We start from the raw sequence: 18,656 nt of genomic DNA, 5'->3' as shown, positions 1-18,656 counted from the left end.
CTTTACTTCTGGAATTTCTGTATGAACAGTGTTCAGCTGGGGACTGTTTGGTTCCAAATTCTTCTCAGATTGCACCTTGACTATAAGACAATGTCTATTTTTCACCAATACATTAATATTCTAGTACTCCCTACCTAACAGATTGGAAATACCTGCATCACGATACAAGAACACAAAAAACAGAAAAAGGAGTATTTCATCCGGCCTGTCGAGACTGCTCCACCATTCAATAAGATTATGACTGATATGACCATGGAATCATTTCCACCTACCTGCCTTTTTCCCATAACCCTTAATTCTCCTACAATCCCAACATTTATCCAACCTTGTCTTAAATATATTTACTGAGGTAGCCTCCACTGCTTCATTGGGCAGAGAAATCCCAAATTCACCACTCTTTGGGAAAAGCAGTTCCTCCTCATTGCCATCCTAAATTTACTCCCCTGAATCTTGAAGCTATGCCTTTAGTTCTCGTCTCACCTATCAGTGGAAACAACTTTCCTGCCACCACCTTATCTACCCCTTTCATAGGTTTCTCTCATACTTGTGAGATTTTCTCTCATACTTCTGAATTCCAGCGAGCATAGTCCCAGGCAACTCAATCTCTCCTCATAATCCAATCCCCTTATTCATGGAATTAACCTGGTGAATTTCCTCTCCACTGCCTCCAAAACCAGTCTATCCTTCCTCAAGAAGAGAGACCAGAACTGCACGCAGTACTCCAGATGCAGCCTCACCAGAACCCTGTACGGTTGTAGCATAACTTCCCTTGCTTTTAAATTCAATCCCTCTAGCAATGAAGACTAATATCCCATTTGCCTTCTTGATAGACGACTGCACTTGCAAACCAACCTTTTGTGATTCATGTACAAGCACTCTCAAGTCCCTCTACACAGCAGCATACTGCAATCTGTTACCATTTAAACAATAATCTGATCTTCCATTTTTCCTTCCAAAGTAAACTCTCTCTGTAATCTGAACACTTTATTCTTCTTTCTTTTACAGCACTGTAATAGGCTCTTCTAACGCAGTGGTCCCCAACCTCTGGGCCACGGACCGATACCGGGCCGCGGAGCATGCAGGGATGCAGCAGTAGCCGGCGCACACCCAGCACATCTTTAAGAAAAAAGCCAAAATAAACAAGCTAATTAATTAGGTGCCACCCAGCTCGTAGATGTCAGATCAGAGGCGATTGCTGAGTTCACTTTCTCTATGCGATCGGCAATCGTCTCTGATCTGGGCCGACATTTACGTGCCGGGGGTGGCACCTAATTAATTAGCTTGTTTATTTTGGCTTTTTTCTTAAAGGCGTACTGGGTGCATTCCGCCGACCGTTGTACCCCTGCATGCTTCGCGGCCCGGAGATTGGGGACCACTGTTCTAACCCAACAAGCCTGTAACCAATTAAACTGCTGACAAATTTTGGAATGTGGGAGAGAACCAGACCACCCAGAGGAGAAACCTATTCTATTAGAACAGAGATGAGGAGGAACTTCTTTAGCCAGAGGGTGGCCAATCTATGGAATTTGTTGCAACAGGTGGCTGTGGAGGCCGAGTCATTGGGCATACTTACAGTGGAGGGCTATAGGCTTGTGATTTACCAAGGCATCAGAGGTTATGGGGAGAAGGCAAGAGAATGGAGTTGAGAAGAAAAATAAGTGATGCAATGACAGAGCAGACACAATGGGCCGAATGACCTAATTCTGCTCTTAATGGTCACCAGTCCAGTTTCCGAATAGCCTAAGCAGCATTGTTACCTGGATAATTTTTCCCAAGCAGTAAGGCTGATCAACACTTCCACCTTCTAACCCACCCCTCCATACCCCAATCACCACTACTTTACCATTTCATGTCAACTTATGTATTCCTGTGCCTAGTGTCACTTTATGGACAATCAATCAATGTACATAAGCTAATATATTTATAATTATTGCATTTTAAAATTTTTATTGTGTTCTGTAGATGAGAGGTGGAGAGTATATTGTTTAGTTGCATCACAGCTTGGTATGGAAACGTCAATGCCCTTGAATGGAAAATCCTACAAAAAGAAGTGGCTATGGCCCAGTCCATCACAGGTAAACCCCCCTCCACCAATGAGGACATCTATGGAGCGCTTCGCAGGAAAGCAACATCCATCATCAAGGACCCCCACCACCAAGCCCATGCTCTCTTCTCACTGCTGCCATCGGGAAGGAGGTACAGGGGCTTCAGGATTCGTACCACCAGGTTAAAGAACAGTTATTACCCCTCAACAATCAGGCTCTTGAACCAGAGAGGATAACTTCAATCGCTCCATCACTGACCGTTCCCACAACCAATGGACTCACTTCCAAGGATTCTTCAATTCATGCTTTTGATGTTTATTGCTTACTTATTTATTATTATTATTTATTTTCTTTTCTGCCCTGTTGGATGCAGTCTTCACTGATTCTATTATGCTTCTTGGATTTACTGAGTATGGCCAAAAGAAAATGAATCTCAAGGTTGTTTCTGGTAACATACATGCACTTTGATAATAAATTTACTTTGCACTTTCATCCTGTCATTTTTTTCTGTTCTGTATCAGATCCGGAGTAACAATTATTTTGTTCTCCTTTACACTTGTGCACTGGAAATAACATTAAACAATCTTGATTTCGAATAAGCTGCTATGACGTTTTAGTTTGCATTTTCAACTAATTTCTTCCCCGCTCCATCACTGCAACTCTGTCACAGAGACTTTTCGTTGCCTGCCCCGCCCATCTGTAAAACCCACCTTTCTGACTTGTTCTGTCGGATGCATCCTTCGATGATTTCCTTGATCTCGGGGTCGCTCACCTTATTGAAGCTTGCCGGTTTAATGCCCTAAGAGCAGGAACACAAGGGCAGATTTTACAAAAGCAGCCCCAGCAAAGAGCAGTTAGAAAGTAACACCCTCCGGTCTTCCCCCGATGCCAGCACCGCTGCAGTTTAGAACCTACCATGTGCGAAATGGGCCCCTTTAACCCAACTTTACTGATGCCACCCTTATGATGAATCAGCATATAGTAGGAAGATTCCGAGTGGTGCCACAACAACCTCTCACACAACAGCAGCAAACCCAAAGAGCTGATTATTGACTACAGGAGGGGAAAAACAGAGGTTCGTGAGCCAGTTCTCATTAGGGAATCAGAGGTGGAGAGAATTGGTAACTTTAAATTCCATGGTGTTATCATATCAGGGGGATCTGAGCTGAGGAAGCACAGCAGCACCTCTATTAGGGGTTTGAATAGATTCAGCATGACAAACTTGTACAGATGCACAATGGAGAATACCCTGACTGGTTGCATCACAGCCTGGTATGGAAACACTAATGCCCAAGAAAGGAAAAGACTACATTAGGTAGTGGATAAAGTCCAGTCCACCACAAGAAAAGCCCTCCCTGCCATTAAGTATATTTACAAGGAGTGCCGCTACAAGAAAGCGGAATCTGTCATCAAAGATGCTCTCTTCTCACTACTGCCATGGGGCAGGAGGTACAGGAGCCTCAGGTCTCACACCACCAGTCTCAGGAGCAGTTATTACCCTTCGACTGTGAGGCTCCTGAACCAGTGTGGGTAACTTCACTCACCTCATCTCTAAACTGACCACTGAACACAACCAATGGACTCACTATTAAGGACAATTAATTAATTAATCAAGCAATCAAATAAATAAATGATCATTTATATCAATTAATTAATTTGTATTTGCAGTTTTGTTTCGTTTGCACATTGGCCATTTGTCTACCTTTTCTTGTGACTACCGTAGATTCCGGACTACAGAGCGCACCTGATTAAAAGCCGCACGCTCTAATTTTAGAAAGAAAATCAATTTTGCACTTGTACAGGCCGCACCGGATTTTAAGCCGCAGGTGTCCCACGTTGTAATATGAGATATTTACACAGAAAGATATTACACATGAGGATTTTTTAACTTTTAATTAAATCCGTATGGTAACATAAACAAATACATATTGCAAATGCTTTTTTTCGAACAGTGCCTGTAACACAGCTACTTTTAAATATACATACGTATTGGTAACACACAAATTACGTTGCGTATACTTTTTGACTGAACAGTGCACGAACAACATTCCAATATCTCCTAACGACTGGTAAAAAAATATATATACTGCAGCCTACCAGGAAAAGTTATTGATCGCCTTCTTCATCTTCCTCCTGCGCACTAAAACCATCAAAGTCCTTCAGTGTCCGAATTGAAGAACCTCAGGATCTCGTCACTCACTTCAGTCTCTTCGTTGTCGCTCTCACTTGAGCGCACGCGGTCCTCTTCATCACGCAGCAGTCCAGCCTTTCGAAACCCGTTGGTGATGGTGGATGTTGTGACACGGCTCCACGCATTTAGGATCCACTGGCAGACTTGAGTTAAAGATGCTCTTCGCATGCGTCCTGTTTTGGTAAAGGATTTCTCGCCGCTCGTCATCCAAGCCTCCCACTCAACGCGCAGCGCCACTTTAAATGCCCGGTTCACGCTGATGTCCAGTGGCTGCAAATACTTCCTGGTGCCCCCAGGAATCACAGCTGGAATTGAGTTTGTACTCTTGATGGCAGCTTTCACTGAACTTTCATTGTCAGCCGCTTAAAAATCACCATCGGTGGAAGCTTTAGTCCGGATGCTGTGCAGCTCAGAACACAAGTAAAATGCGTTCTCTCATGGCCACTTGTTTTCAGTGTGATGGATGAGTCACCTTTTTTATTAACAGTCCGAGTGAGAGGCAGGTCAAACGTCAAAGGTACTTCATCCATATTTATGATATCATCTGGCCCGATGGAATTCTCCGCTATCTTTGTTTGAGTGAATGTGCGGAAGTTAGCAAGTTGTTCTTCGTGGTCGGGAGGGAGCTGCTGACGCAGAGTCGTGCGTACCCTGACGGACAGGCCTTTTTGTCTCATAAATCTAAAACACCACGATGGCCCACCTCTAAAATCTTCGATTTTCATTTTGGTGGTGATTGCTTTAGCCTTCAGTCTGATCTGCACGGTGGAAACACCGCGGCCGCCTGCTCTCTGTGTGTTAACCCAGTCTTCAAGAAAGTTTTCAAGTTCGGGCCATCTGCTATGATTACCTCTGAAAGCTTTTGTCGTCTTTTTGCATTGACTCAGTTCTTCACGCTGGCGTCTCCACTGTCTCACCATTGATTCATTTATGCCAAGATTATGTGCAGCAGCTCGATTTCCTTCTTCAACCGCCAGATTGATCGCCTTTAACTTAAAAGCTGCATCATATGCTTTTCTTCGAGTGTTTTCCATGTTGATGAGGGTGAGTACAAATGACTGATTTACAATAATTTAATTGTGAAAGTGCGCTTGATTTATCGTACAATTTCATTGGACCTCTGTGAACTACTCATCAATTTTATTGGTCTGCTGTTACGAGGCAAAATGTTTTTGGCGGCATGAAAAAAAAACATGCTTTAGCCGCACCGTAGTATAGACCGCAGTGTTGCCGCAGTGTTCAAAGCGTGGGAAAAAAGTAGCGGCTTATAGTCCGGAATTTACGGTAGTTTGTTGTAGTTCTCTGTGCTACTGTGAATGAGTCAGTTTTAGAAAACCTAGCACATTTATTTTTCAACATTGTCCCCTCCTACACGTACACACTTAGTCCAGTGGTCGTGGAGCATACGGATCCCTTCTTTGTAGAAGTGGTCCACAGCAGGGGTGATTGATAAGTTCGTGGCCTAGGTAGAAGGAGATTTGTTATACAGCTCTCGTTACGTGCACGTCCAGTTCAACTCTTTGAGTGAAAATGCAGAAAGTTTGAAGTTACTATCTCATCTCCTTCTACCTTGGGCCACAAACTTATCAATCACCCCTCATACTTTGATAATAAATTTACTTTGACCTTTGGGGGCATGAGGCACTGTTCATGTCTATTCAAGTAACAAATAAATAGGCCTACTGAGTCTGTGAGCGCACACTAACACACTCATTATCAGGTGGCCACACCAAACGAGTGAGTATTTGCCACAGGACATTGAACAGTACAGCACTGGGCAGGACATTTGGCCCACAATACTGTGCTAACCTGATGCTATTTAATACTAAATGCCTTCATCCTGTGTACCATCCATATTCCTCCATTCCTCTCATATTCATGCATCATCATTACATGCCATATGCGAGTGACCATGGTCTTTCTATGATGGTTCTTGGCAAATTCTCCACAAAAGTGGTTTGCCATTGCCTTTTTCTGGGCAATGTCTTTACAAGATGGGTGACCCAGCTATCATCAATATTCTTCAGAGATTGTCAGTGGTCACAAAACCAGGACTCATGATATACACCAACTGCTCATACAGCCATTCACCACCTTCTCACATGCCTTCATGTGACCCTGATCGGGGGGGTGGAGGGGCTAAGCAGGTGCTACACCTTGCCTAAGGGTGACCAACAAGCTAGACGGAAGGAGTGCCTTACACTTCTTTTGGTAAATATGTCCACCCCCACCACCCATTGTTCACATGTCTGTCTAAAAGCCTGCTTCTACTTAGTAATCCGTTCCAGGCAGCGACCAAACTTTGCATTAAAAATCACTTTGGTTTTAAACTTCTCTCCTCCAACCTTAAAAGCACGTCTTGCATGTTGAGAGACAGGCCCAGCAAAAGTCACTGGGAGCTTTAGATTTGTTTTTGAATAACTAAGGGTGTTTCAGAGTTCAAAGTAAATTTGCCAGGGAGCCTACGACTTTTGCACAGTACTGTAGTAATTTTATGTGTTGCACTGTACTGCTGCCACAAATAAAACAAATTTCATGACACACGTGAGTGATGATAAACCTGATTCTGATATGGGTCTCTATTGTGGACTGAGAATGGGACGGGGGCAGGGTGAGGGGAATCATGGTTGAGAGAAAGGGAAGGAAGTGGGAAGCACCGGAGAGACATTCTGTAATGATCAACAAAACCAATTGTTTGGATTCAAATGACCTTGCCTGGTGTCTCAGGGTTGGGTGTGCCCGCCACCCCTGCCCTGTCCCTCCTTCTCTGCCCCCTGTCCCACACCCCTACCGCAGGCTCCACCCTAGCCATTCCCAACATTCTTCGTTCCCATGAGATTGACAAACTCACTATCTGCACCAAATTAACAAATACAGTACTGTGCAACTCTTAGCCACCCTAACTCTATATGTGTGCCTAAGACATTTGCACAGTACTGAATTTGTCACCATATACTACCTTGAGATTCATTTTCTTGCAGATATTCACAGTAGAAAAGAGAAATACAAAAGTATCAATGAAAAACTACAAAAGCTGACAAATAATCCATGTGCAAAAGACAACAGACTATGCAAATTAAAAAGTAAATTAGTAGTAAATAATACTGAGAACATGAGTTGTGGAGTCCTTCAAAGTGAGTCTGTAGATTGTGGAATCAGTTCAGTGTTGAGGTGAGTGAAGATAGTTCAGGAGCCTGGAGGTTGAAGCCTGAACTTGGTGGTGTGGGACTAAAGGCTTCTGTACCTGCTGTTGGACGGCAGCATCGAGAAGAGATGTGGTCTGGACCCTGGGAGTGGGGGTGGGGTTGTTAATGATGGATGCTGCTTTCTTGTGGCAGCGCTCCATCTAAATATGCTCAGTGCTGTGGAGGGCTTTACCTGTGATTGACTGGGCTGTATCCACCATTTTCTATAAACCTTTTCGTTCCTGGGCATTGGTGTCTACATACCAGGCTGGGACGCAACCAGTCAGAACACTCTCCACTGTGCATCTATAAAAGCCTGTCAAAGTTTTAGGTGACTTACTGAACCTACACAAACTTCTAAGAAAGTAATGATGCTGTCATGCCTTCTTTGTGCCAGTCCCAAGACATTCTCTGATATAACAGCACCAAGGAGTTTAAAGCTTCTGATCATCCCTTGACCTTTAAATGCAATGAGGAAGAATCAGACTTACACTGGTTACTTTCCGGTAGATTTGGGCAGCGTTCTGGCATTCGGAGTAGGGGTATTCTGAGGTAGCCATTTCCAGCATGCACATCCCAAAGGCGTAAACGTCGACGGATTCGTCATAATGCTCTTCATACATCTCCGGAGCCATGAATTCTGGAGTTCCTGCCGGGGGAAGGAACAGCGACAGGCAAGTTTAACATGTTGAATTTGTTAAAGAAAAATTAAATATTTATGGTTTTTGTTTTGGAGATACAGCTTGGAATCACGCCCCTGAAAGGAAAAGGAAAAACTACAGTACATCACGGGTAAAGCCCTCCCCAGCACTGAGCACATCTACATACAGCACTGTTGCAGTACAGCATCATCCATCATCAGGGATCTCCACCACCCAGGACATGCTCTCTTCTCACTGGTGCCATCAGGAAGAATGTACAGAACCCTCAGGACTCACACCTCTAGGTTCAGAAACAGTTATTACCCCTCAACTTAACTGATGTGGACAACTGCACTCACCTCAACCCTGAACTGATTCCACAATCTATGGACTCATTGTGAAAGACTCTATAGCTCATGTTCTCTGTATTACTTATTTAATTATTAGGGTTTTTTTTTTGCATTTCAACTATTTATTGGCTTTTGCACATTGGTTCTTTGTCAGTCTTTGTGTGCAGTTGTTCATGGTTTCTACTGTGAATGCTTGCAAGAAAACGAATCTCAGCATTGCATATGGTCACAAATATGTACTTTGACAATAAATTTACTTTGAGCTTTGAACAGGCCCATTTGTCTCAGTGTTACTTAATTGTAACAATATTATTACTATTACTGTGACAATTAAGTTACAATTATTATGGAATTTTTAAATGAAAAAGAATGAGTAATAAATAAGCATATAAAAATGTTTATTATGAAAAAACACATATTCATGGAGGCATTAGACTACATATTTACCATTATTATCACTCACAAATAATAGAAAGGAAAAAATATAAGCAGAGCAAAGCCAGAGCCAACTGGTCCACCGCTTACTATCCAAAGGCTGATGTGTGCACCAGGTCTGCAAGGATTTTAATATGCTTACTTAGGAGCAGGATTAAGCCATTCAGCCCATTGAGTCTGTTCTATCATTCCACCATGGCTGATTTATTTTCCCTCTCAACCCCAGCCTTCTCCTCATAACCTTTGACACCCTTTACAAATCAAAATCTATCAACTTCCACTTTAAGTATACCCAATGATTTGGCCTCCAAAGCTGTCTATGGCAATGAATTCCACAGTTTCAGCACTCTATGGCTAAAGAAATTCCTCATCTCTGTTCTGAATGTTCTATTTTGAGATTGTGCCCTCTGGTCCTAGATTCTCCCACTATAGGAAACACTCTCTTCACATCCACTCTATCTAGGCCTTTCAATATTCGACAGGCTTCCATGAAATCCATACACCACGCACCCCACCCCCCAACTATTCTTCAAAATTCTAGTGAGTACAGGCCTAGAGTCATCAAACGCTCTTCATACGTTAACCCTTTAATTCTGGGATTATTCTCGCAAACTTCCTCTGGACCCTCTCCAATGCCAGCGCATCCTTTCTAAGATTAGGAGCCCAAAACTGCTCACAGTACTCCAAATGTGACCTGATCAATGGCTTATTACAGCGACTTTATCCCTCAATGTCTGAAGTGAGGAGTAGCAGGTGTGCACCATCTACAGGGAACACTGCAGCTACTCACCAAGGCAACTTCTTTGAAACCCACCACCTCTCTCAAGCAGTAGGAAAAAAGGCTGCAAAGACAAGGGAACAACCCCACCTGCAAGTTGCCCACCAAATCACACACTATCCTCACTTGGAAATACAGTGCATTTGGTCACTTGGGTCATTGGTAGATCGGGGTAGCCGCTTATTTAGGAAAACTCAAGAACAAAAACATATTGAGAAAATAGCCGGGAGTATCTTCGTTTATTTGGGACACTATGCAGCTTAACTGGGGGCAGGAGACTGTGGCCAAACAGTTTCTGGTTGTCACCAGTCACGTGGAAGTTGTGTGGCTGTGCTTAGAGTGAGCAGTTTTTTAAATAGCATCACTGAGTGTTTGTGTCAAAATTTTTGTCACCAATAGATGGTGAGTAACAAACAACAAGACAGTTCAGAATTGTTTTGCTCACTGTGGTTTCAAGCATTCAGGCATGGAGATGCCAGAGCAGACTAGAAGTGAAAATGAAAAGATATCACTACCTTAATACGTTAGGAACACGCAGAATTTGGAGGTATCAATAATCACCTTGAATGTTTTAATTAAAATGAAGGCAACTGTCAAATCACTGAAGTCAATCTACTATCTCACTCGGTGTTTGCGCTGATTTTGTTCTTTTATAGTCAATCAAATACACGGTTTTATAGTACTGTAATAATATCAGTAGTGCTCTAATTTACTGTTTTTAAATAAATAATTTGTTTGATAAATGGTAGCTTGTCTTTTTTATACCTTTTTTAACTATTTCCATGAAACTTTGGCTAATTGGAGAAGCTGCTTAATTGGGACAAAATGACCTAGCCCTGACGTGTCCCAATTAACTGGAATCCACTGTATATCAAAGTTCAAAATAAATATGTATACATCACCATATACTACCTTGAGATTCATTTCCTTACAGGCATTCACAATAGAACAACTTATTGAAGAGGTGGTACAAGAGCCTTACACAGCACAAGGTTCAGGAACAGTTATTACCCTATGGCCATCAGGCTCCTGAACCAATGTGGATAACTTCACTCAACTCAACACTAAACTGATTCCACAATCTCCAGATTCACTTTCAAGGACTCTACAACTCATCCTTTCAGGATTATTTATAATATTTATTATTATTTTGTTTTTGTATTTCCATAATTTGTCATATTTTGCACTGTGGTTGTTTGTCTGCCTCTGTGTGTGCTGTTTCATTGATTCTATAGTGTTTCCTTGCATCCAATGTGAATGCCTGCAAGAAAATGAATCTCAGCATAGTACAAGGATTCTGGCAGTAAAGGAGGCCATAGACTGACATGTCAGGATGGGAATGGGGCATGGAATTAAAATGAGTGGCCACCGGGAAAGACTGCCTGTTGCAGATGGAGCAAAGGTGCTCACAAAGTGATCTCCCAATCCACACTGGGTCTCACCAGTGCTGAGGAGGCCACACAAAGAACAACAAATATAGTAGATGAGCCCAGACCCACAGGTGAAATGTCACCTCACTTTATTCCCTGGAGTGTGGAAGAATGTGTGGAGATTTGATAGAGGTATGCAAAATTATGAGGGGTATAGATAGGGTAAATGCAAACAGGCTTTTTCCACTGAGGTTAGAACTAGAGGTCATAGGTTAAGGATAAAAGGTGAAATGTTTAAGTGGAACCAGAGGGGGGAATGTCTTCACTCAGAGTGTGGAACGAGCCCTCAGTGGAAGTGGTGGATACACGTTCAATCTCAACACTTAAGAGAAGTCTGGATAAGTACGGGGATGGGAGGGGTGTAGAGGGCTAATGTCCAGGTGCAGGTCAATGGGACTAGGCAGAATAAGAGTTCAGCATTGACTAAATGGGCTGCAGCGACTGTTTCTGTGATGTTGTGTGGCTTGCTTTGCGGCAGCAGTACATTGCAAAGATGGCAAGATTAAAAATGGCACGGTGACATAGAGGTTAGAGTTAACACTACCACAGTGTCAGCAACACGGGTTCAATTCCCGCCGCTCTCTGTAAAGGTTTTAGAAGCTCTCCCTGCAACCGTGAGTGCTTCCCCCAGAGGCTCTGGTTTCCTCCCACATCCCAAAGACCTCCGTTGGTTGGGGTCAACCATGGATATTATGTCCAAACTGCCTAAGTGATACGCAAGCCAGGGCAGTACAATACAGAAACCAAGCTGGTGCCCATGCAGCAAGCTCCCCCTCTCCGCACATCTGATAAATCCAAAGGAACGGCAGAGACCGATATAGTTTGGCACCTGAGTTTCAGCCAGTCAACCCTGATTTCAACTTAGGACTCCTTTAAGGATTCCAGCTCCAAAATTTTCCTCTGGGTTTATTCCCGAAGCCTTCCCCATGAGTAGGTACACCTTCAAGGCAGCAGAGGTTTGAGATCAGAGTTTTCCTTCTCCTCAATGATCTGTCAACCATGGTTGACAAGCCCCATCTGCCTTAAGTAACTGGTTTTAAGACACTAGTAACCTGCTGTTGCCCCTTCTCATGTCAGTAGAAATGATTTTGTTGGGCTTTCTTGCTAAGCCAGGTGTGAAGGCCAGGAGATGAACTTGGTTGTCAGAGGTGTACAATGTCCTGTGTATGTTACTCAAAATGGGTTTTTTGGTTTGTTAAGAGTAGGAATGCTTCTTTGATAAGTATTTCTCTTGCAGTTGTTTTGCTTTATACTTGTTGATATGGTAATTGTATTCATTTGTTAACCAATGGGGAATGTTATTTTGTCTTGTGAGGCTGGGAACTTGGGGGAGGGGTTTTTCGTGGGCTTTTGGGAGAGAGCGGGAGGAAGACGTCAAGGAAGGTGGACGTGCGCTGCACTGCTCGGAAGACCACCGGGCGTGGTCCCAGGTGCGAAGACATGGAAGTCGGAGGCAAGCGACAAGGGGTCGAATGGTTCGATTCTGAGCTCCAACGATGTGCACTAAACTGACTGAACTTTGATAAGTTGGTGCCTTTTTATTTTGTTTGTTTCCCTTGCATATATATTGTACTGCCTAATACTCTTTTCATTTTAGTAAATTCTTTAAAGTGTATTTCATAATGGTATTTGTTGTGGGTTTGATACTGTGGGCGGGCGCGAGGCATAAACTCGATTCTCACAGCACCTGCGTGTACGGGAGGTGGGATTGGTGTGTGGCTGGATCTCCTTTTCCCCTAAACATATACCAGCCTGTTGGGTAAGTGTTACAGAGGCTATTTGAGATGCACATTATTGGGAGCATTTAATAGGCAGTGGGAGCTTATCCCCACTACCTCCCCCAGTGGTAATAACCTTAAGGAACAGACGTCTCAAAGCATAGGGGCTAAGTAGGTGTATTGGTCACTGTGGTGCAATTGGGCAGTAGGGCCTAGTACTGTGGTGTATTTCTCAAAAGAAAATAATACAGAATCAAGTTTTACAGTTACAGAGAGAGTGCAGTACAGGCAAGCAAGAAAGTGCAAGATTGTAGTGAGACAGAGCCCGTCATATCAAACTGGGAAACCATTCAATAGACTTAAGAGTGGGTAGAAGCTGTCTCTATATATGAAAATTCAAAAAAATAAAGGGATAATGAGGTAGTGCTCATGGGTTCGTGGTCTGTTTAAAAATCTGACAGCAGAGGGGAGGGTAGAAGCTGTTTCTGAATCCTTGAATATGAATCTTCAGGCACCTGTACCTTCTCTCCGATGGTAATAACGAGTAGAGGGCATGTCAGAGTCTTTAGTGATGGATACTGCCTTCTTGGCAATCCCTGAAGATGGCAGTGAGGACACCTTCAGTTGTGACAGAGTGGATCAAGCATGGATCAGTATGTCTCTCACAATCACCATCACTATTGCATGACCTCCAGACTGCTGGAAAGTCTGTCGAGCACCAAGTGGTTTCCCTACCACCTTAGCGTGATAAAGATTTTCTAAGCTTACCTATCACACTTTTAGCAAAAGACGTGCGCATCAATGTTGCCAGTCCCAGGTCTCCGATTTTGACAGATCCGGTGGGCCCTGTGATGAAGATGTTATCACATTTGAGGTCGCGGTGGACAATGGGTGGAGTGCGAGTGTGTAGGAACTGCAGGCCCTTCAGGATCTGCCTGCACCAACTGCGCAGGACCTTGGGCTTCATCACCTTAAACCTCTTCAAGTACCTGAGTGGGAGGCAAGAGATCACATTGGTTAACACACGCCTTCCCCTGCCATCCAACACCCCTCCATACAGGAGGCAGTAAAAATAAATAGGCAGATTAGGTGGCAGAACGCCTTCACTCCGTCTGCCACACAAGCTGAGTTTTTCCAGTAGGCACACATTTTAATTCTAATTCCCAATCTGACACATCGGTCTATGACCTCCTCAACTGAGATGATGAGTCCACTCTCATGTTGGAGGAGCAACACCTCATAATCCATCTGAGTAGCCTCTAACCTGGTGGCATGCACTTTGATATCTCAAACTTCCAATCACTTCTCTCCCCTCCCCCTTCTCTCCTTTTCCATTTTGGTTACCCTCTTACCCCTTCTCTTCTCCTCACCCGTCCTCCTTTCTCTCATGGTCCACTCTCCTCTCTTAACAATTTATTCTTCTTTACCTCTTCTACCTATCACCTCCCAGCTTCTCACCATCCCTCTCCATCCACCCATCTTTTCCTTCACCTGATCACCTATCACCTGTACTATTTCTCCCCCCTCTCCACACCTTCTTATTCTGGCTTCTACTCCCTTCCTTTTCAGTTCTCATGAAGTCTTGGCCCAAAACTTCGAGTGTTTATTTCCAGTCATAGATGCAGTCTGACTTGCTTTTTCCTCCCAACAATGCACGGAGGTAGAACAAGGTAAAATAATATATACGCAGAGTAAAGTGTAGCAGCTACAAAGAAAGTGAAATGCTCGTGCTCAGGTTGTCGACTTAGCCAGCCTCCTCACCACTGAGGATATTTTCAATGTGCTGTCTTAAAAAAGGTGATATTCATTACTTAGGACTCCCACAACCTAGGACATGCTCTCTTCCTCATTAATAACATTAGGGCGAAGGTACGGGAGACTGAAGACCCACAATCAACGCTTTAGAAACAGTAGAGGTAGATTTTAGGTGTTGGGGTGGAGATACAACTCTACCAAAGGAGTGTAAGGTGCTCCCTCCCTCTGCTAGCCTGCAGGTCACCCTTGGGCAAGATGGTGAATGTTCGTATGATCAGCTGGTGCATATCACATTCCTGGTTGTGTGACTACTGACAATCTCAGCAGTGCACTGATTACAGCTGGGGTCGCCCGCCTTGTAAAGACACTGGCCAGAAGGTAACGGCAAACCACTTCTGTCGAAAAATTTGCCAAGAGCAATCTAATCATGAGACCAGGTTCACCTGCGTCATACAACATGACACCTAATGACAATGTTGAACCCTGATGTAAGGTTTTCAACCCAAAATGTTGACAGTTCATTTCTACCACACAGATGCTCTTGGCCTGTTGAATTCCTCCAGCAGATTGTTTGCTGCTTCAGATTCCAGAATCTTGCATCCCGAGGGAGAGTTGGAATTGGTCACAAGTCTACGCATGCAGCTTTCTGCGTCAAGGAAAATGAGATTTTTCATTATCTGACACTGTTGGCACAGGGTTTTGTCAGTGTGTGAAGGAAGATAAAGTTTTCATTTGCTTTTTTAAGGGACACTGACTCTGTTTTAGATTAGCACAAACAAGAAATTAAATTTGAGCCCTTAAGACCCCCAAAGTCATGAAAACCAGGAGGCAAGACCTGTGTGGTATTTACTCACGTCTTTAGGGTCCCGGACGTCATAAGCTCCGTTACCAGCACTATACACTTTTTCCCCTTCAGCGTCGACTCCCACGAGTCGTAGAAGCGCACAATGTTCGGGTGCTGCAAGCCCTTCAACATTTCTGCCTCTTCCTTGAATCTCTGCTGCTCGGCTTTGGTGAGTTTTCTGTCCTGCAACACAAAAGAGGAATGAAGGTTACAATTATTGAGGGGGGGGGGCAATAAGTAACCCATCGAGGACACCATCAAAAAGTGGTCTCAAGAAAGTGTCATCCATCATTAAGGACCCTTACCATCTGGGACCTGCCCTTTGCTTGTTACTACCATCAGAGATGAGGTACAGGAGCTGAACACCCACACTCAATGTTTCAGGAACAGCTTCTTCCCTCTGCCATCAGATTTCTAAAGGACCCATAAATACTATTTTGGGCCAAGAGGAGGCTGGACAGTTCTACGTTGCATTACAACAGTTAATCTCACACCCTATTTCCCTGAAACATGCACGAACATCTCTAATTAGGTACATTAAGGGAAGAACCAAATACAGTGTTCAGCTGTACAGCACCCTTGTACTTAATAGAGTGTCCACTGAGTGTATGCTTTTGGTCTTCTGCAGCTGTAGCCCATCCATTTCATGGTTTGATGTGTTGTGTGTTCAGAGATGCTCTCCTGCATACCACTGTTGTAACATGTGGTTATTTGAGTTACTGTCAGCTTGAACCAGTCTGGCCATTCTCCTCTGACCTCTCTCTCATTAACAAAGTGTTTTCGCCCACAGAACTGCTGCTCACTGGATGTTTTTGTTTTTCCACACCATTTTCTCTGTAAACTCCAGAGACTGTTGTGCATGAAAATCCCAGGAGATCAGCAGTTTCTGAGATACTCAAATCACCCCATCTGGCACCAACAATCATTCCACGGTCAAGGTCACTTAGATCACATTTCTTCCCCATTCTGATATTTGGTCTGAACAAAAACTGAACCTCTTGACCATGTCTGCATGCTTTTAAGCACTGAGTTCCTGCCACATGATTGGCTGATTAGATATTTGCATTAATGAGCAGGTGTACCTAATAAAAGTGGATACTGAGTGAATAACATGTACCAAAATATCTGCATGTAACAAAGGGAAAAAAATCAACCCTTCAATCCCAATAGGGGAGTTCAGATCCAATGCCAGTCAGTCCCACTTTCCAGGCTATGGTACTGTGAGCCACAGATATTGTTTAATGGGAGGAACCAGTGTCTATCACTACCCTGTCAGGGCGGTGCTTGTAAGAGCTTGTATGGTAGCGTGGCGCCTAGCACAATGCTTTACCATGCCAGTGGCCCAGGTTCAATTCCCGCCGCTGTCTGTTGGAAGTTTGTACGCTCAGAATGTGCAGCTCCCCCATGATGTGTAGTGTGCGCCAGTTTCCTCCCACAGTCCGATGATGTATGGGTTAGGGCACGTTATGTTGGCACCAGAGGCGTGCTGCCCCCAGCACACCGTTGGACCATGTTGGCCATCGACACAAACGACACATTTCACGGTGTTTCAAAGTACGTGTGACAAATAAAGCAAATCCTTTATCTTTCAGGAGTCAGGAAGCCATGTTGCAGCTCTTTGCAACTTTGGATGCCCCATTACAGGAAGGACTGGAAGGCTTTGGAGAGAAGCAGAATAGGTTCACCAGGATGCTGCCTGGATTCGAGAGTAAATTCAAGGAGAGATTGGACACATTTGGGCTGCTTTCTCTGAAGCATCGGAGGCTGAGGAGGAGGGAAGCAGATAGAAGTTTATAAATTTATGAATCACAGCACCCTTTTCACAATCAGATTATCACTGACAAATTCATTTGTTGTTTTGTGGCAGCAAGCAGTGCAAAAACATAAAATTACTATGTATTGCAAAAATAAACAGTGCAAAAAATGAGGTAGTGCTGATGGATTCACGGATTGTTCACAATCTGATGGCTGCCTGAATTGTTGAGTTCCTCCAGCATTTTGTGTGTTACTCAAAATTTCCAGCATTTGCAGAATCTCAGGTGGTAGTCTCAGAAAGGATGCTACTAGCCAACACAAGGGGGCGATGCTGACCACCAGGATAATACAACTGGATCCAGAATTAGGAGGGTGAACATAACAAACCTTTATACTCCTGAACAGTCAGGGCTGCAATGGATATTCGCCACTGGCAGATCAGGACAGAATGTTAAATCGACAGCATCCTCCCTGTGCAAATGGATCCTCAACTTCCTCAATGGCAAACCCCAGTAGGTACAGATTGCCAACATCTCCACACTCACCATCAGCAGATGCGCCACAGGGATGTGTGCCTAGCCTCTCTTCATTCCTGTAATTGTGTGGCTAAGTACCGCTCCAATGCCATATTTCAGTTTGCCGATGACACCATAACTTGGCCAAATCAAAGGTGGTGATGAATCACCAGGGAGATTGAAAATCTGGCTGAGTGGTGCCACAACAACGTCAGCAAAACCAAAGAACTGATTATTGACTACCAGAGAAAGAAATTGGACACCCATGAGCCAGTCTTCATTAGGGGACTGGAGGTAGAGAGAGTCAGTAACTTTGAATTCCTTGGCAATATCATACCGGATGAGTGGCTCTAGGACCAGCAAGCAAGTGCCATCACAAAGAAGGCACAACAGTGCATCTACTTTATTTGAAGTTTGCATATATTTAGCAAGTCACCATAAACTTCAGTGGCCACTTTATTATGTACCTCCGGAACCTCCTAACCACATCGGCATTTTTATGCATTTAGTCACTGTCACCCGCAACCAGAAATGCACACTACATTCTAAGCCCATCTCACCAACTTTGTGCACAGACATAACGTAACACCCCCATTCCTATACTGCAGATTGTGGAGCAGAAGAAAACAGCGGAAGAACTCAACAGATGAAGGCAGAGCAATGGACCTTTCAACACAAAAATTAACTTTGTCACGTATACAATGAAACATACAGTGAGATGAAACACAGTTGTTTTGCGTCAATAACTGCAGTCTGAGCATGTGCTGGGGCAGCCCGCAACTCACTTACCCTAACCTGTACATATTTGGGATATGGGAACAAACCAGAGCATCTGTGAAAAAGGTCATGAGAAGAACATATAAACTCCTCACAGACTGTGGGGGAGGGGGGGGAGGAATTTAACCCCGATCTTACAGCTGGCACTGTAATAGTCTTACTCTAAACACTATGTTACCGTGTCGCCTTACAAGAGACTGTAGGTTAGAGGTCACCAACCTTTTTAAGCCCAAGATC

The 18,656-nt window shown here is 43.9% G+C and overlaps 1 protein-coding gene across 2 annotated transcripts in view; it reads right to left on the bottom strand.

Moving 5' to 3' along the window:
- The window catches only part of LOC132380659 (serine/threonine-protein kinase WNK3-like), a 129,832-nt gene that overhangs the window by 43,209 nt on the left and 67,967 nt on the right, over positions 1 to 18,656 (bottom strand). For both annotated transcript variants that reach the window (XM_059949626.1, XM_059949627.1), the window contains exons 3-6: positions 15,383 to 15,555; positions 13,542 to 13,762; positions 7,913 to 8,070; positions 2,756 to 2,844 (exon numbers count right to left, since the gene is read on the bottom strand). In XM_059949626.1, coding sequence (XP_059805609.1) covers positions 2,756 to 2,844; positions 7,913 to 8,070; positions 13,542 to 13,762; positions 15,383 to 15,555 — 641 coding nt within the window. The remainder of the gene's footprint in view (positions 1 to 2,755; positions 2,845 to 7,912; positions 8,071 to 13,541; positions 13,763 to 15,382; positions 15,556 to 18,656) is intronic.

The sequence above is a fragment of the Hypanus sabinus genome, chromosome 24 (assembly GCF_030144855.1).
Source record: "Hypanus sabinus isolate sHypSab1 chromosome 24, sHypSab1.hap1, whole genome shotgun sequence".
Taxonomy (NCBI): Eukaryota; Metazoa; Chordata; class Chondrichthyes; order Myliobatiformes; family Dasyatidae; genus Hypanus; species Hypanus sabinus.
This window is presented reverse-complemented; position numbering and strand designations above follow the sequence as displayed.